Source organism: Chrysemys picta, chromosome 2 (genome assembly GCF_011386835.1).
Source record: "Chrysemys picta bellii isolate R12L10 chromosome 2, ASM1138683v2, whole genome shotgun sequence".
NCBI classification, from domain to species: Eukaryota; Metazoa; Chordata; order Testudines; family Emydidae; genus Chrysemys; species Chrysemys picta.
In genome coordinates, this window is record NC_088792.1 from 7770070 (window position 1) to 7783578 (window position 13509).

The 13509-nt window shown below is 50.7% G+C and overlaps 1 protein-coding gene across 1 annotated transcript in view; it reads right to left on the reverse strand.

Annotated features, from left to right (window-relative positions):
• The window catches only part of TMIE (transmembrane inner ear), a 78180-nt gene that overhangs the window by 40214 nt on the left and 24457 nt on the right, over positions 1-13509 (reverse strand). Inside the window, exon 2 of the mRNA XM_024107398.3 lies at positions 4808-4925. Coding sequence (XP_023963166.2) covers positions 4808-4925 — 118 coding nt within the window. The remainder of the gene's footprint in view (positions 1-4807; positions 4926-13509) is intronic.

Genomic DNA, 13509 nt, shown 5'->3' on the forward strand with positions numbered 1-13509 from the left:
TCTGACAAACAGAGGCTAGGGACACCATTCCTTACCCATCCTGGCTAATAGCCATTAATGGACTTAACCTCCATGAATTTATCCAGTTCTCTTTTAAATGCTGTTATAGTCCTAGCCTTCACAACCTCCTCAGGCAAGGAGTTCCACAAGTTGACTGCGCTGTGTGAAGAAGAACTTCCTTTTGTTTGTTTTAAACCTGCTGCCCATCAATTTCATTTGGTGACCTCTAGTTCTTGTATTATAGGAATAAGTAAATAACTTTTCCTTATTCACTTTCTCCACACCACTCATGATTTTATATACCTCTATCATATCCCCCCTTAGTCTCCTCTTTTCCAAGCTGAAAAGTCCTAGCCTCTTTAATCTCTCCTCATATGGGAGCCGTTCCAAACCCCTAATCATTTTAGTTGCCCTTATCTGAACCTTTTCTAGTGCCAGTATATCCTTTTTGAGATGAGGAGACCACATCTGTACACAGTATTCAAGATGTGGGCGTACCATCGATTTATATAAGGGCAATAATGTATTCTCCGTCTTATTCTCTATCCCCTTTTTAATGATTCCTAACATCCTGTTTGCTTTTTTGACCGCCTCTGCACACTGCGTGGACATCTTCAGAGAACTATCCACGATGACTCCAAGATCTTTTTCCTGATTTGTTGTAGCTAAATTAGCCCCCATCATATTGTATGTATAATTGGGGTTATTTTTTCCAGTGTGCATTATTTTACATTTATCCACATTAAATTTCATTTGCCATTTTGTTGCCCAATCACTTAGTTTTGTGAGATTTTTTTGAAGTTCATCACAGTCTGCTTTGGTCTTAACTATCTTGAGCAGTTTAGTATCATCTGCAAACTTTGCCACCTCACTTTTTACCCCTTTCTCCCGATCATTTATGAATAAGTTGAATAGTTGCATAAAGTTCAGCCCCCGAGTATCCCCATTGAAACCAATGCTTTGCCAGATTGGGGCCGTAGTGGATGGCATGGCGGAGTAGCCCTCGGCAGGTCACTGTGCAGTCACTGGACTAGAATGGAAATCGTTGCTGACAATACATTAGAAAGGCAATGGGAGTGGAGGGTCCAGCACAGCGGGTCACTGGCTGCACAGAGGCGGGGGATTGCCCTGCAGGCCCCCACCCCAAGGGACACGGACGCTGCACCCAACCCTGCCACAGCGCAAGGGCTAGGCCTGCCCCAGAAACACCCTGGGGCCCTGCCACTCCCCGTCGAGCGCACCACAATAGCAAGCGAGAGTTTCGCACACATGCCCAGCCCTGTGCCCCAGTCCAGGTGTGGGGCAAGCAGGCTCAGAGCAGCAGGATCCAAGTGTGGAGGGGCTTAGTATGGGGGGATCCAGGTGTGGGGTGAGAGGATTCTGTGAGGGGCAATCTGGATGCCGGCAGCTTGGTGGGGAGCCTGGGAGCAGGGGAGAACTGGATGCACAAGGGGTTGTTGGGGGGTTCTGGGTGCAGGGGGAATGGGACTCGGGGGGGGATTGGGCGGATAGGGGGCAGCTCCCTGTACAGTGGCGGCTGCTGACGGAGTCATTCCTTGCCACTAGACACTGATGCGTTCGTCTACTGGTAACCATGTGTAACCCCGTTGGAGTTTAGCGAGCATGGTCCCTTTCAATCTTTGTGCTGAGGGCAGGAAGGGATGATTGTTCCGGGAAGAGGAAGTGCTGTTTTGGGGGAGGGGGAGCAGGGAGAGCAACAGGGTGTGTGTGTCTGGAGCTCCAGCCAGCAGAGCTGCAGCAAGCAGACCCTCACAGGGTACGTCTACACTACAAACCCAAATCGATCTACATTAGGTTGACTTACAGCCACCGCAGCATTTAGTGCAGTGGGGCATGTCCACACTTTTCTGTCGGTGGTGAGCGTCCTCACCAAGAGCGCTTCCGGGGCAGTGGCAGCTGGGATCAGGGTCCGAAGCCCCCTCCTTCCTCCCTATCCACAAGGCTTGTTACCCTGTCAAAGAAAGCTGTTAGGTTGGTTTGACATGATTTGTTCTTGACAAATCCAGGCTGACCGTTACTTATCACCGGATGTGGTGACAGGGACACCATCATAGGACCTAACCCCATCAGCCACACCTTCAGGGGTTCGTTCACCTGCACATCTACCAATGTGATATAGTCCATCATGTGCCAGCAATGCCCCTCTGCCATGTACATTGGCCAAACCGGACAGTCTCTACGCAAAAGAATAAATGGACACAAATCTGACATCAGGAATTAGAACATTCAAAAACCAGTAGGAGAACACTTCAGTCTCCCTGGACACTCAATAACAGACCTAAAAGTGACAATTCTTCAACAACAAAAAACTTCAAGAACAGACTCCAACGAGAAACTGCAGAACTGGAATTAATTTGCAAACTGGACACCATCACATTAGGCCTGAACAAAGACTGGGAGTGGATGGGTCATTACACAGACTAATTTCACCATTACTCATTTCCCCCTACTGTTATTCACACCTTCTTGTCAACTGTTGGAAATGGGCCACTCTCATTACCACTACAAAAGTGATTTTCCTCCCTTGGTATTCTACTGTTAATTGAATTGTCTCATTATCACTGACCCCCGCACTTGGTAAGGCAATTCCCATCTTTTCATGTACTGTGTATATATACCTGCTACTGTATTTTCCACTCCGTGCATCTGATGAAGTGGACTGTAGCCCACGAAAGCTCATGCCCAAATAAATTTGTTAGTCTCTAACGTGCCACAAGGACTCCTCGTTGTTATCACCTTACGATCGTCTAGACACAGATGACCTGTGTCTGCTGATTGGGGGGAAAGGGGGAGCCCACAACCCCAGAACAGCTGGAGTCACGACCCCCACAGGCAGTCCCTCCTCCTGGAAAGCAGCGACCCCTTCCTGCAGCTTCCAGCTGTTCCTCCTATCTCTGCCACTCCCTGCCCGGCTCTCTGGCTCAGCTAACCTCAGGGAGGGGGTCTGGCCACATAGAATCATAGAATATCAGGGTTGGAAGGGACCTCAGGAGGTCATCTAGTCCAGCCCCCTGCTCAAAGCAGGACCAACACCAACTAAATCATCCCAGCCAGGGCTTTGTCAAGCAGGGCCTTAAAAACCTCCAAGGAAGGAGACTCCACCACCTCCCTAGGTAACTCATTCCAGTGCTTCACCACCCTCCTGGTGAAATAGTTTTTCCTAATATCCAATCTAGACCTTCCCCACTGCAACTTGAGACCATTGCTCCTTGTTCTGTCATCTGCCACCACTGAGAACAGCCTAGCCCCATTCTCTTTGGAACCCCCCTTCAGGTAGTTGAAGGCTTCTATCAAATCCCCCCTCATTCTTCTCTTCCGCAGACTAAATAAGCCCAGTTCCCTCAGCCTCTCCTCATAAGTCATGTGCCCCAACCCCTACCCATTTTCGTTGCTCTCCACTGGGCTCTCCTCAATTTGTCTACATCCTTTCTGTAGTTGGGGGCCCAAAACTGGACCCAATACTCCAGGTGTGGCCTCACCAGTGTCGAATAGAGGGGAATAATCACTTCCCTCTATCTGCTGGCAATGCTCCTACTAATGCAGCCCAATATGCCATTAGCCTTCTTGGCATACACCATGTGACACCCCCCCCACACACACACACACCCATGTGTTGCCTCTGCTTCTAGGTGTTTGCAAATTGATTGTCTAAAATGTTGCCTAACGGAAAACTATTGTAAAGAAGGCTTTAGACGTATACAAAACACACACAGACTAGCCTATGTAAAAGAGTTAACACTTTATACCAGAGATAAGGGGGCTATTTTTTCCCCACCACAGACACTTTTTTTTCTTTCCTAATGTTTTTTTCAATCTAAACGTTGAAAATTTTGGTTTAACAACAAATAAACTTTTAAAACGTTAATCAAAGGGAACAGGCCTGTAGATTTCTTTATTTACAGCATTTATGTAAAGCTAGGTTTGTATCAGGAGTTAAATTACTTTTTTGTTCTTTAAAAATGGCAAAAAGATGACCTCATAAAAGCTTTGGCTAATCTTTATATTAGGGCAGTCAGGCGATTAAAAACATGAATCGCGATGAATCGTGCAATTAATCACACTGTTAAACAATAATAGAATCCCACGTACTTACATATTTTTGGATGTTTTCTACATTTTCAAATATATTGATTTCAATTACAACACAGAATACAAAGTGCACAGTGCTCACTTGATATTTATTTTTGATTACAAATATTTGCACTGTAAAAAAACAAAAGAAATAGTGTATTTCAATTCACCTAAGACACGTACCGCAGTGCAATCTCTTTATCATGAAAGTTGAACTTCAAAATGTAGAATTATGTACAAAAAAATAACTGCATTCAATAAAAAAGCTGCCCCCCCAGCACCAGCATGTGCCCAAGAGCCCCCACTTCAGAGCAGCAGCTGCACCCCCAGAGCCCCCCAGAACACCAGAGATTTAGTCTGAGGTATATAGTACAAGTCATGGACAGATCACGGGGCCATGAATTTTTGTTTATTGCCCATGACGCGTCCGTGACTTTTTCTAAAAATACCCATGACTAAATCTTAGTCTCAATTATGATCAGCTAGGCTGACCGTTGGCATAACATGGGCACATCCAGGGGCACCTAATTCCCTGTGAAATGGGTGTCTGTGAAAAACCAGCCCACGCTCGTGTTGCAGGCGGACACAGTAAAGTATCAGGAAGAAGGGCCCGATCCTATACTTATTGACACCCATGGCAGTGTTGCCCTTGGCTCTGAAGGGAGCAGGATGGGGTCCTAAGTGCGGGGGTGGAGGGCAGAGAATTGTGACTTACTGACTGCCAGGACAAAGATGGCAAAGATTCCAATCACCTGCCAGAGGCGTAGCCCCCAGAAAACCACGGTCTCAGAAGTGACGGGGTCCGGTTTCTTTTTTGGGGGTTCAGTGGTGGCCTGGAGGAGGGAGAAGAGCGGTTAATGAATTGCAAATGTCACCATAACACAGCAGAAACCCTTCAGTGACTGAGGAAGACAGGTCACCCACCGCAGCACTGAAACCAATGGGCCTCACCCATGGAGCTGCGTCGCCCGATGATCGAGAACTCCTTAAATCAACGCACTGAGGCTAGCTTGCAAAACACGGCACTGTGGGCTTCATTGAGCGTGCCGGCAGTGTTGCCAACTCTCACGATTTTACAGCAAGTCTCACGATATTTTGTGGTGGGGGTTTTCTGAAAGTCCCAGCTCCCGGAGTCATGGGATGATGCAAGAAACTCAGCTTTACTTTAAAAAGAAAATGAGAACGCCTTATGTCAAAGCACTGAGGCTTGCAGGCATGACTGTGATAAGGGCAGGCACAAGGAGGAGAGCAAGCAAGGGCACAGGCACCCCCAATCAGTGGGGGACAGACTTCTCCAGGGCCGTGGAGGGGAGAGTGAGCTCCTGGGCTGGGGGCAAGAGATGGCAGCTCCTCCAGCCATGGGGCTTCAGGGGGAAGAGAAGGAGAGACAGCTCCACCAACTGTGACCTCAGGGATGCAGCAGGGAGAGGCAGCTTCTCCGGCTGCAGGGGGAAGAAAATAGGCAGCTCCTCCAGCCATGGTGGGCACAAAAAGTGCTCCTCCAAAAGCAGCCATTCCTCTGCACGCCCCCTAGTATGACTGTAAGGTACATAACTATCCCAGACTGTTCTGCATGGGATCGGCTCAGCACACGCTGAATACCCCAAGTCCTGTCAAAGAGGGAACTGCGCTTAGTGTAAAACGCGGTCTGAGTTCTCTGGCGGCGAAGGGAAGGCTCCTCGTTGGTTATTCCATCGTGTTGGTCTGGAATCTAGAGGGGATGGCCACATGGCATCCCACTCACCTGCCCAAACACCCATGGAAATTCGGCACGAGGACTGCAAGATCACTCAGATAGGATTGAGATGGCCGTGCACCAAATAAGAATTGAGGCAGACCAGAAAATGAGGTAGAACATTTTAATCAATGGCATCAAGTGTGGCCACTAATTTTCTTTTACGTTTCTTAATGTGCTCTAATAATCGCTGGTCTTGGTGTGAAGTCTGGCTAGAGAGACAGTCCTGTCCTACAACTAGGGCAGGGGTGGCCAACTTTTGTGCCTGAGAAGGAGCCAGATTTTGCCAATGTACATTGCCAAAGAACCACAGTAATACGTCAGCAGCCCCCCATCCGCTCCCCCACCCTGCTCCCAGTGCCTCCCGCCCACCAGCAACCCTGCCAATCAGCGCCTCCCCCTCCCTCCCCGCACCTCCCAATCAGCTGTTTTGCGGCATGCAGGAGGCTCAGAGCGGGAGGGGGAGGAGCGAGGGCACCACAGGCTCAGGGGAAGGGGCAGGAAGGGGCGGAGTGGGGGCAGGGCCTGAGGCAGAGCCAGGGGTTGAGCAGTGAGCACCCCCCGGCACATTGGAAAGTTGGCGCCTGTAGCTCCAGCCCCGGCATCGGTGCCTATACAAGGAGCCGCATATTAACTCCTGAAGAGCCGCATGTGGTTCCGGAGCCACAGGTCGGCCACCCCTGGACTAGGGCCTGAGATCTGAGTTTAAGGTTAAAAGAGGGTCTTGTGGCTAAAGCACTGATCCAGGACTTGTGAGCGCTGGCTTTGCTTCCTGCCTTGCCACAGATGCTGTGTGACCCCTGGAAAGTCACTTCATCTCCACTTCTCCATCTCTAAAGTGGGGATACTACTACTTCACAGGGTATTTGTCTTAATGTTTAATCCGATGTTATGGTGATGAGGGAGGGGCAGATAAGTAGACAGACAGAATGTCCCAATGGGCACCACTTGAAACTTACAGTCAGGAGATCTTGGTTCTATATCCAGCTTTGTCTGTGTCGTCTTGGACAAGTCACGGCAACGCCCTGTGCCTCCGTTTCCCCCACTTGTTAAAGAGGAGGGATAACGATACTTTCCTATCCCTGTAAGCTGCTTTGAGATCTATGGATGGAAAGCGTTATTATATGGGCTAAAATATCCGGGTTCAAAGAGTAAATGCTCTGAGCCAGACCATCAACTGGTGTAAGCTGACTATAGTGGTGCTATCCTGATTTACACCAGCTAAAAATCTGGCCCGGTTCTAGTAACCATCAGAGAATCAATATGTAATGTACTAAGGATGAGTTTCATGCACCGGGCAGCATCTGGTGATAGTAACACTCCAGCAGATGTACTTTGTAGCTAACCCTTGTCACTGTTTTGGGCTCGCTAGTTATTTATTTGTTTGGCTTGTAAGCGTCTGAAAGTCAAGTACATTGTCAGGATAGAGCCTTAGAGCGTCGCCCCCACTTCTGCACCCCGTACAGAGGTCATACAGCTTCCACTCAGTGCAAAGGTAAAAGGTTCAAAATGGGGTCCCTGCTACAACATGCCACCGCTCCAGCATTAAGAGAAGCAGTCTGAGTTCTCGATGAAGTCTCAGAAATAGAGTTGGGCAAATAATGGATTGTTTGATCTGCTGTCAATTCCAGGGGGGGCGGAGTTTCTGGTCGAACCAAAATTGAAATTGTTGGTGAATTGAAAAGTCAAATACATTTCCATTTCAGGTCGAATGAAACATTTTGTTTTGACACCATCGTCATGTTTCGTTTCAGTTTTGCTTGTTTTTCAATGTTTTTGCTTAATACAATTAAAGGCCAGCTTGAACCCCCACAAAGTTACGTTGAATGAAAAATTCAAGTCTTTCGTTTCCAAAATGGCCAAAGGAAACGTTCCACATTTTTCAGAATTCTTGGAGTTTTTTCTCAACCGAAACAATCTGGCGAAACGGATACGAAGCTGGGACACTTTTTGGCGTTGACGAAGCTGCATTTTTTGCCAGCAAAAAAAGTTGAGGCCCAAAATGTTCACCCAGGAGTGAGAATGGGCCACAAAACATCCCTGATTTCTACCCATAGGGAAAGTAGGAGCTATGCACACAGCTCATAGAATATCAGGGGTGGAAGGGACCTCAGGAGGTCATCTAGTCCAACCCCTGCTCAAAGCAGGACCAATCCCCAGATAGATTTTTACCCCACTTCCCTAAATGGCACCCTCAAGCATTGAACTCACAACCCTGGGTTTCATAGAGCCAATGCTCAAACCACTGAATTATTCCCTCTATCCCTAATAAAGCCTGGATGAAGGCACAGACACTAATGTCCTGTAGCTAGGGCTCTGTCTCCTGCACTCACACGATGACATCAGCTTCTCGGCCCTTGTTTTTAAATAAATTATCTTTCTAGCCCGCGCTGTTGTGAAGAAAATATGATTGTGCTGTATGATGCACCCGGCCCCTTGCTCTGCTGTTGCTGCTCTAACGGGACCATCCTCCCCTCCCCAGGTGCCACTCTGTCATTGCCAGGTGGGCACGGACCACCCTCTTCTTGGTGAGGTTTCCCTGAGGTGCTGCCTAGTGGGGTTGTGCATATACTTCCCCGGAGTGCTTTTCCTAGCCTTCATTTAGTGCAATTACAGGGACTCAGGGGAAGCAATCAAGAGGAAAGACGGTCCCCTGGTTAGGGCACCAACCTGGGAGACCAGGGTTGAGTTCCCTACTCTGCCTCAGACTCTCTCTGACTGTGGGCTAGTGGCTCAGTCTCTCTGGCCCAGATCCTTAAAATACTTAGGTGCCTAATTTTCATTTAAATCAATTGAAGTTGAGACCCTAAATGCCTTGGAGGGTCTTTGTGCCTCCGTTCCCCCTCTGTTCAATGGGGGGGGACAGTACTGCCCTACCTCACTGGGATGTTGGGAGGATACATAGGGTAAAGGTTGTGAGGTGCTCAGAGAGTACAGTAACTCCTCACTTAAAGTCATCCCGGTTAACACTGGTACGTTGGGTACTGGGAAGAGGGGTGCTAATGTGAGGGTGTCCCCTTCCCCCCTGCTTCTGCCCCCCCGTTTACCCCATCTCCACAGAGCGACACGACAGGGCTCGGGATGGAGGGAGCTTGCTGGTAGCAGCTACTGTCTCAACTTGCTGATCTACTTAAAAAGGCAATGTACTTAGAGTGCGGTCAGCCTACTTAAAGGGGCAATGTGCATCTCTCTCACACACACAGGGTGTGTGTCTCTGTCTCTGTCTGCCATGCTGTCTCCCCTCCCTCCATTCGTGCTGCCTTGTAGAGTGGGAGGCTACATTAACAACAATGGGTTAACCCTTGAGGGCTCAGCCAAGTGCTAGTTCATCATTTAGCAGTAAGGCATTCCCTGGGAAATATCCCACTCTCTGACTCCACCACCTCAACCAAGCTTCACAGTCATCATAGCTGTGAACTGTATTCAATTGTTTGTTTAAAACTCATACTCTGTGTGTGTGTGGGGGGGGAAATGTCCCTGGAACCCAACCCTCCCTATTTACATTAATTCTTAGGGGAAATTAGATTCTCTTAACACTGTTTCACTTAAAGTCGCATTTTTCAGGAATATAACTACAACGTTAAGCGAGGAGTTAGTGTGTGCAGGGTCAGGGGGATATAAATACTCTACATCGCCTAGGAAGTGGCAGAGGCAATAAACAATCCTGGTGCCCCCGGGAGCCGAGGTGGTCCAAGACTGAAAGAGCACGGTGCTGCAGATCAGGTTCTAAACCTGTCCGGGGGGCAGCTACGCTCACAGCAGAGGGCGCTGTAGCTCAGGACTGAAATACATTGGCAGATCTGTGAGAAAACGAATCTGCCTCCCATTTCCCAGCCTAAGAAATCACCCAGCATCCTTGCCTACCCTTCCTTACACCTCACTGGCAGCTCTTGAATTCCTGGGAGCAGCTGGTGCGGCACCACCTGTGGTCGAAATCTATGTGGCAAGCAATCACAGCCGCCTTAATTAATTCAGACAAGAGCTGGGGTGCCCTGGAGCGGGCCGGCTGCCAGCGTTCTTGTATCACAGCTGAGTGAGAGTTTGCAGTGCTGGCGAAAGGCACCAGGTGACCAGCCCTGGAGACCGGAAGCTCCCTGATCCACAGTGCAGATCTGACCTGCACAGCAGTAGTGCGAGTTGCTCTCCCCCGGCGCACACGCACAGGCCCACACTGGAGGAAGAACATCTAGAGACTATGTCAGTCTGCGTGGCCCATGCAGCGACTAACAATTGGGGTGAGTTTTTTGGTGATGGGGACTGAACGGAAACCCTGTGTCATGGGCTGCCGGCTGATTATGGTGGCGTCTGTAGCTAAGATGTCCTGGGTTTCTCTGGATCTAACCAAAAGCTGATGCCCCCCCCTGCCCCCGTCTGCCATAACTTATGCTACTTTGGCCCATGGTGCCCTTGTTCCCACTACTACCTCTGCCACCTTCAGGGACAATTTTCTCTTGTAGTTCTCAAAAGCCCTGTAGAAAGGAGGGTCAGGATCATTATCCCCATGTTACAGGTGGGGAAACTGAGGCACGGAGCAGGACCATGACTTGCCCAAGGTCACCCAGCAGGGAAGTGGCACAGCCAAGAATGGAAGCAAGTCTCCTGACACCTAGGCCTGTGTCTTTGACACTGGCCCATGTTGCTTCCAACAGGTAACCATCCCTCCCCTCCCCCTGGTGAAGCTCTCACCCCCATGTCCAAATGGGGTCAGACATGTGGATGTGGGTGGGAAGGAGGGGCTGGGGGACGGATGCATGCTCCCCTTCACCAGTCCTGTCTAGCTCTCCGCGCACAGATACCTACCCCTCAGGGGGAGCGCAAGGCGAGACCCTATAGTGAGCACTGAGGCACAGGCCTGTATGCAGAGCCCTGCAAAGCTACATTGGTGGGGGGAGGGGCTGAATCTCAGCATCTCCATCTCCTCATGTGGGTTTTATATGAGTATGGGGCAATGGGCACCCTTGTTCCTGTGAAGTCTGCAGAAGAGAAGAGTGAGGGGGGATTTGATAGCAGCCTTCAACTAGCTGTAGGGGGGTTCTAAAGAGGATGGAGCTCGGCTGTTCTCAGTGGTGGCAGATGACAGAACAAGGAGTAATGGTCTCAAGTTGCAGTGGGGGAGGTCTAGGTTGGATATTAGGAAACACTATTTCACTAGGAGGGTGGTGAAACACTGGAATGGGTTACCTAGGGAGGTGGTAGAATCTCCTTCCTTAGAGGTTTTTAAAGGTCAAGCTTGACAAAGCCCTGGCTGGGATGATTTAGTTGGGGTTGGTCCTGCTTTGAGCAGGGGGTTGGACTAGATGACCTCCTGACGTCTCTTCCAACTCTAATCTTCTATGATTCTAAGTAGCCAGCACCCCCTCCCCTGCTCATGTGCCCACAGGTTTGTGTCCACACTCGCTCTCATGACGAGGAGGAGACTGGACAGCGACTGACACTGCGCCAGCTGTGGAACAGATTATCAGCCACTCACTCCACTGCCTGGCCTCCCAATGGCTTCTTAAACTGTCAAGGATGGGAGAGGGTGGCCACCGTAAGGAGCTCAGGGGATATGCTTTTCAGAGGACATCTCATATGAGGTATAGACTACTCTCTTCACATATCAAGTCCAATGTCAGCTGAGGTGGATCATTTACTCCTAAATAAATACAGATGAGGGGTTTTATGGGTTTACACTGCACAATTTTAAGATACGGACAAGGAGGCAAGTTGATAAGACCTCCCCAGCCCTAGCAATAACTGTGGGGCCCTCAGGTAGCATATGGTCATGGATAGAGCAATGGTTTCCCACGTCACCTGGGTCACTCCTTTTCATTAACCACCCCCGCTCGTCTCAGGTCAGACGAGACTACCATAATGGTCCCTTCTGCCCATGGATTGAATTAATCGAACATTCCACTTTTGAGGCCATCTCCTTTGGTTTGTAGACTTGAGAGAGCAAAGTAGCAAATCTGGCTGTATGGTGAACAAAACCCATGTTGCAAACTTAATTATGGAGCAGCTGCCGGCTCTGTGTTTTGAGTCTGTTTCTCGGATGGATCACTGGTGATAAGTCTGATGGAAGAAATGTGCTTTAAGGCTTGTCCCCCTCTTGATTACTTCAGATCATGACTGGATTCCTTTCTTTGGAAGATATTCTTTAGTCAAACACAAGTTATTGGGATTAAAACAGGCATAACCAGATGAAATTCTCTGGCCTCTCTTGCTAGGAGGTCAGACTTGAGCAGAAATCCCCAAACTGCGGGGCGTGCCCCCCTAGAGGAGCATGGAGGAATATTTGGGGGGTGCAACGGGGCCAAGGTCAGCCCCCAAAGGTCTGGAGGGGGGCCCCACCCAGCCCCACTCCATTCCCAGCTCTGCTCTGGCCCTGACCTAGCCTCAGCCCCTTTACTCTGTCCGTGTCCGTGTCCGCCCCCCGTCCCCAGGAGCTGTGACTCGGCCCTGACTCCGGGGATGGGGGCGTGGACAGGACTAAGGGGGGAGTGTAACCTGAAAAGTTTGGGGACCACTGGACTAGAGGATCATAATGGTCCCTTCTGGCTTTAAATTCTCTGAATCTCTGAAAAGAAAGAGTTTAGCTAAAGCAAGGGGGTTTGTTTGACCCACGGGAAGTAGGAACTTTTCCCCAAGCTTGTGGAACGGTAGCACGGAGCCAAGTGTGAGGGGTTGTGGCCAGACGCCGCAGGGGAAGCCCTAATCAGCTCCTGCCACTCCAGCCCCAATCAGGGGAAATGGGCAGGGGCTGAGCCTAGGGTTGCCAACTTTCTAATTCCAGAAAACCGAACACCCTTGCCCCACCCACTGCCCCGCCCCTTCCCCGAGGCCCCGCCCGCCGCTCACTCCATCCCCACCCCCGTCACTTGCTCTCCCCCGATCCTCTCTCACCTGATCATTTTCACTCCAAGGCCCAAATAGGCATATGTCTTGTATTATGCTAAGTTCAGGTTTTATTTGTTACAGGACGCTAGAGCTGGCAGCAAAATAGTCAAAAAGGGTCATTTCTTTTTTTAAAAAGGAAATTTCACAATGTCAGGGGGATGGCGGTGTAAGGGGTTTGGGACATGGAGGGATGCAGTGAGGGGGATGAGGGTGCAGGGGGGTTGGGACGGGGAGGCACGCAGTGAAGGGGATGGGGGCAGTAGCATAGCTAGGGGGGTTCAGGGGAAGCAGCCGCTTCCCCTCAGTACATTTTTCAAAAGCGGCGCCTGCCGGGCCGCCGCTGGGGTCCTGTAGGCAAGTGAGGGGGCAGCACGGTCGGACTCCGGAGGAGCCATTTGAGGAGGGGCGGCGGGCACGGCCAGAGGAGCGAAGGGGCCGGCTCCTCGGCCATCGCGCCCCACGCTCAGCACGGCCCCAACATCGCCGCCGCCGCCGCTTCCTGCGGCGGCTCAGGGCTCGGCAGCCGAGCGCTCCGCAGCTGGTGGGCAGATCCCTCCTCTCGGACCGAGGGAACCAGGAAGTTGCCGGGGAGAGGGGATCTACCCGCCAGCTGCGGAGCGCTCGGCCGCCAAGCACTGAGCCGCTGCAGGAGGCGGCCGCGCTGAGCGTGTGGCGCGATGGCCGAGGAGCCCGGCCGCTTCGCTCTTCCGGCCGTGCCCGCCGCCCCCCACAATGGCTCGTCCGGAGTCCGGCCGTGCTGCCTCGCCTTTGTCTGCAGGAGCCCAGCAGCGGCCCGGCAGGCTCCG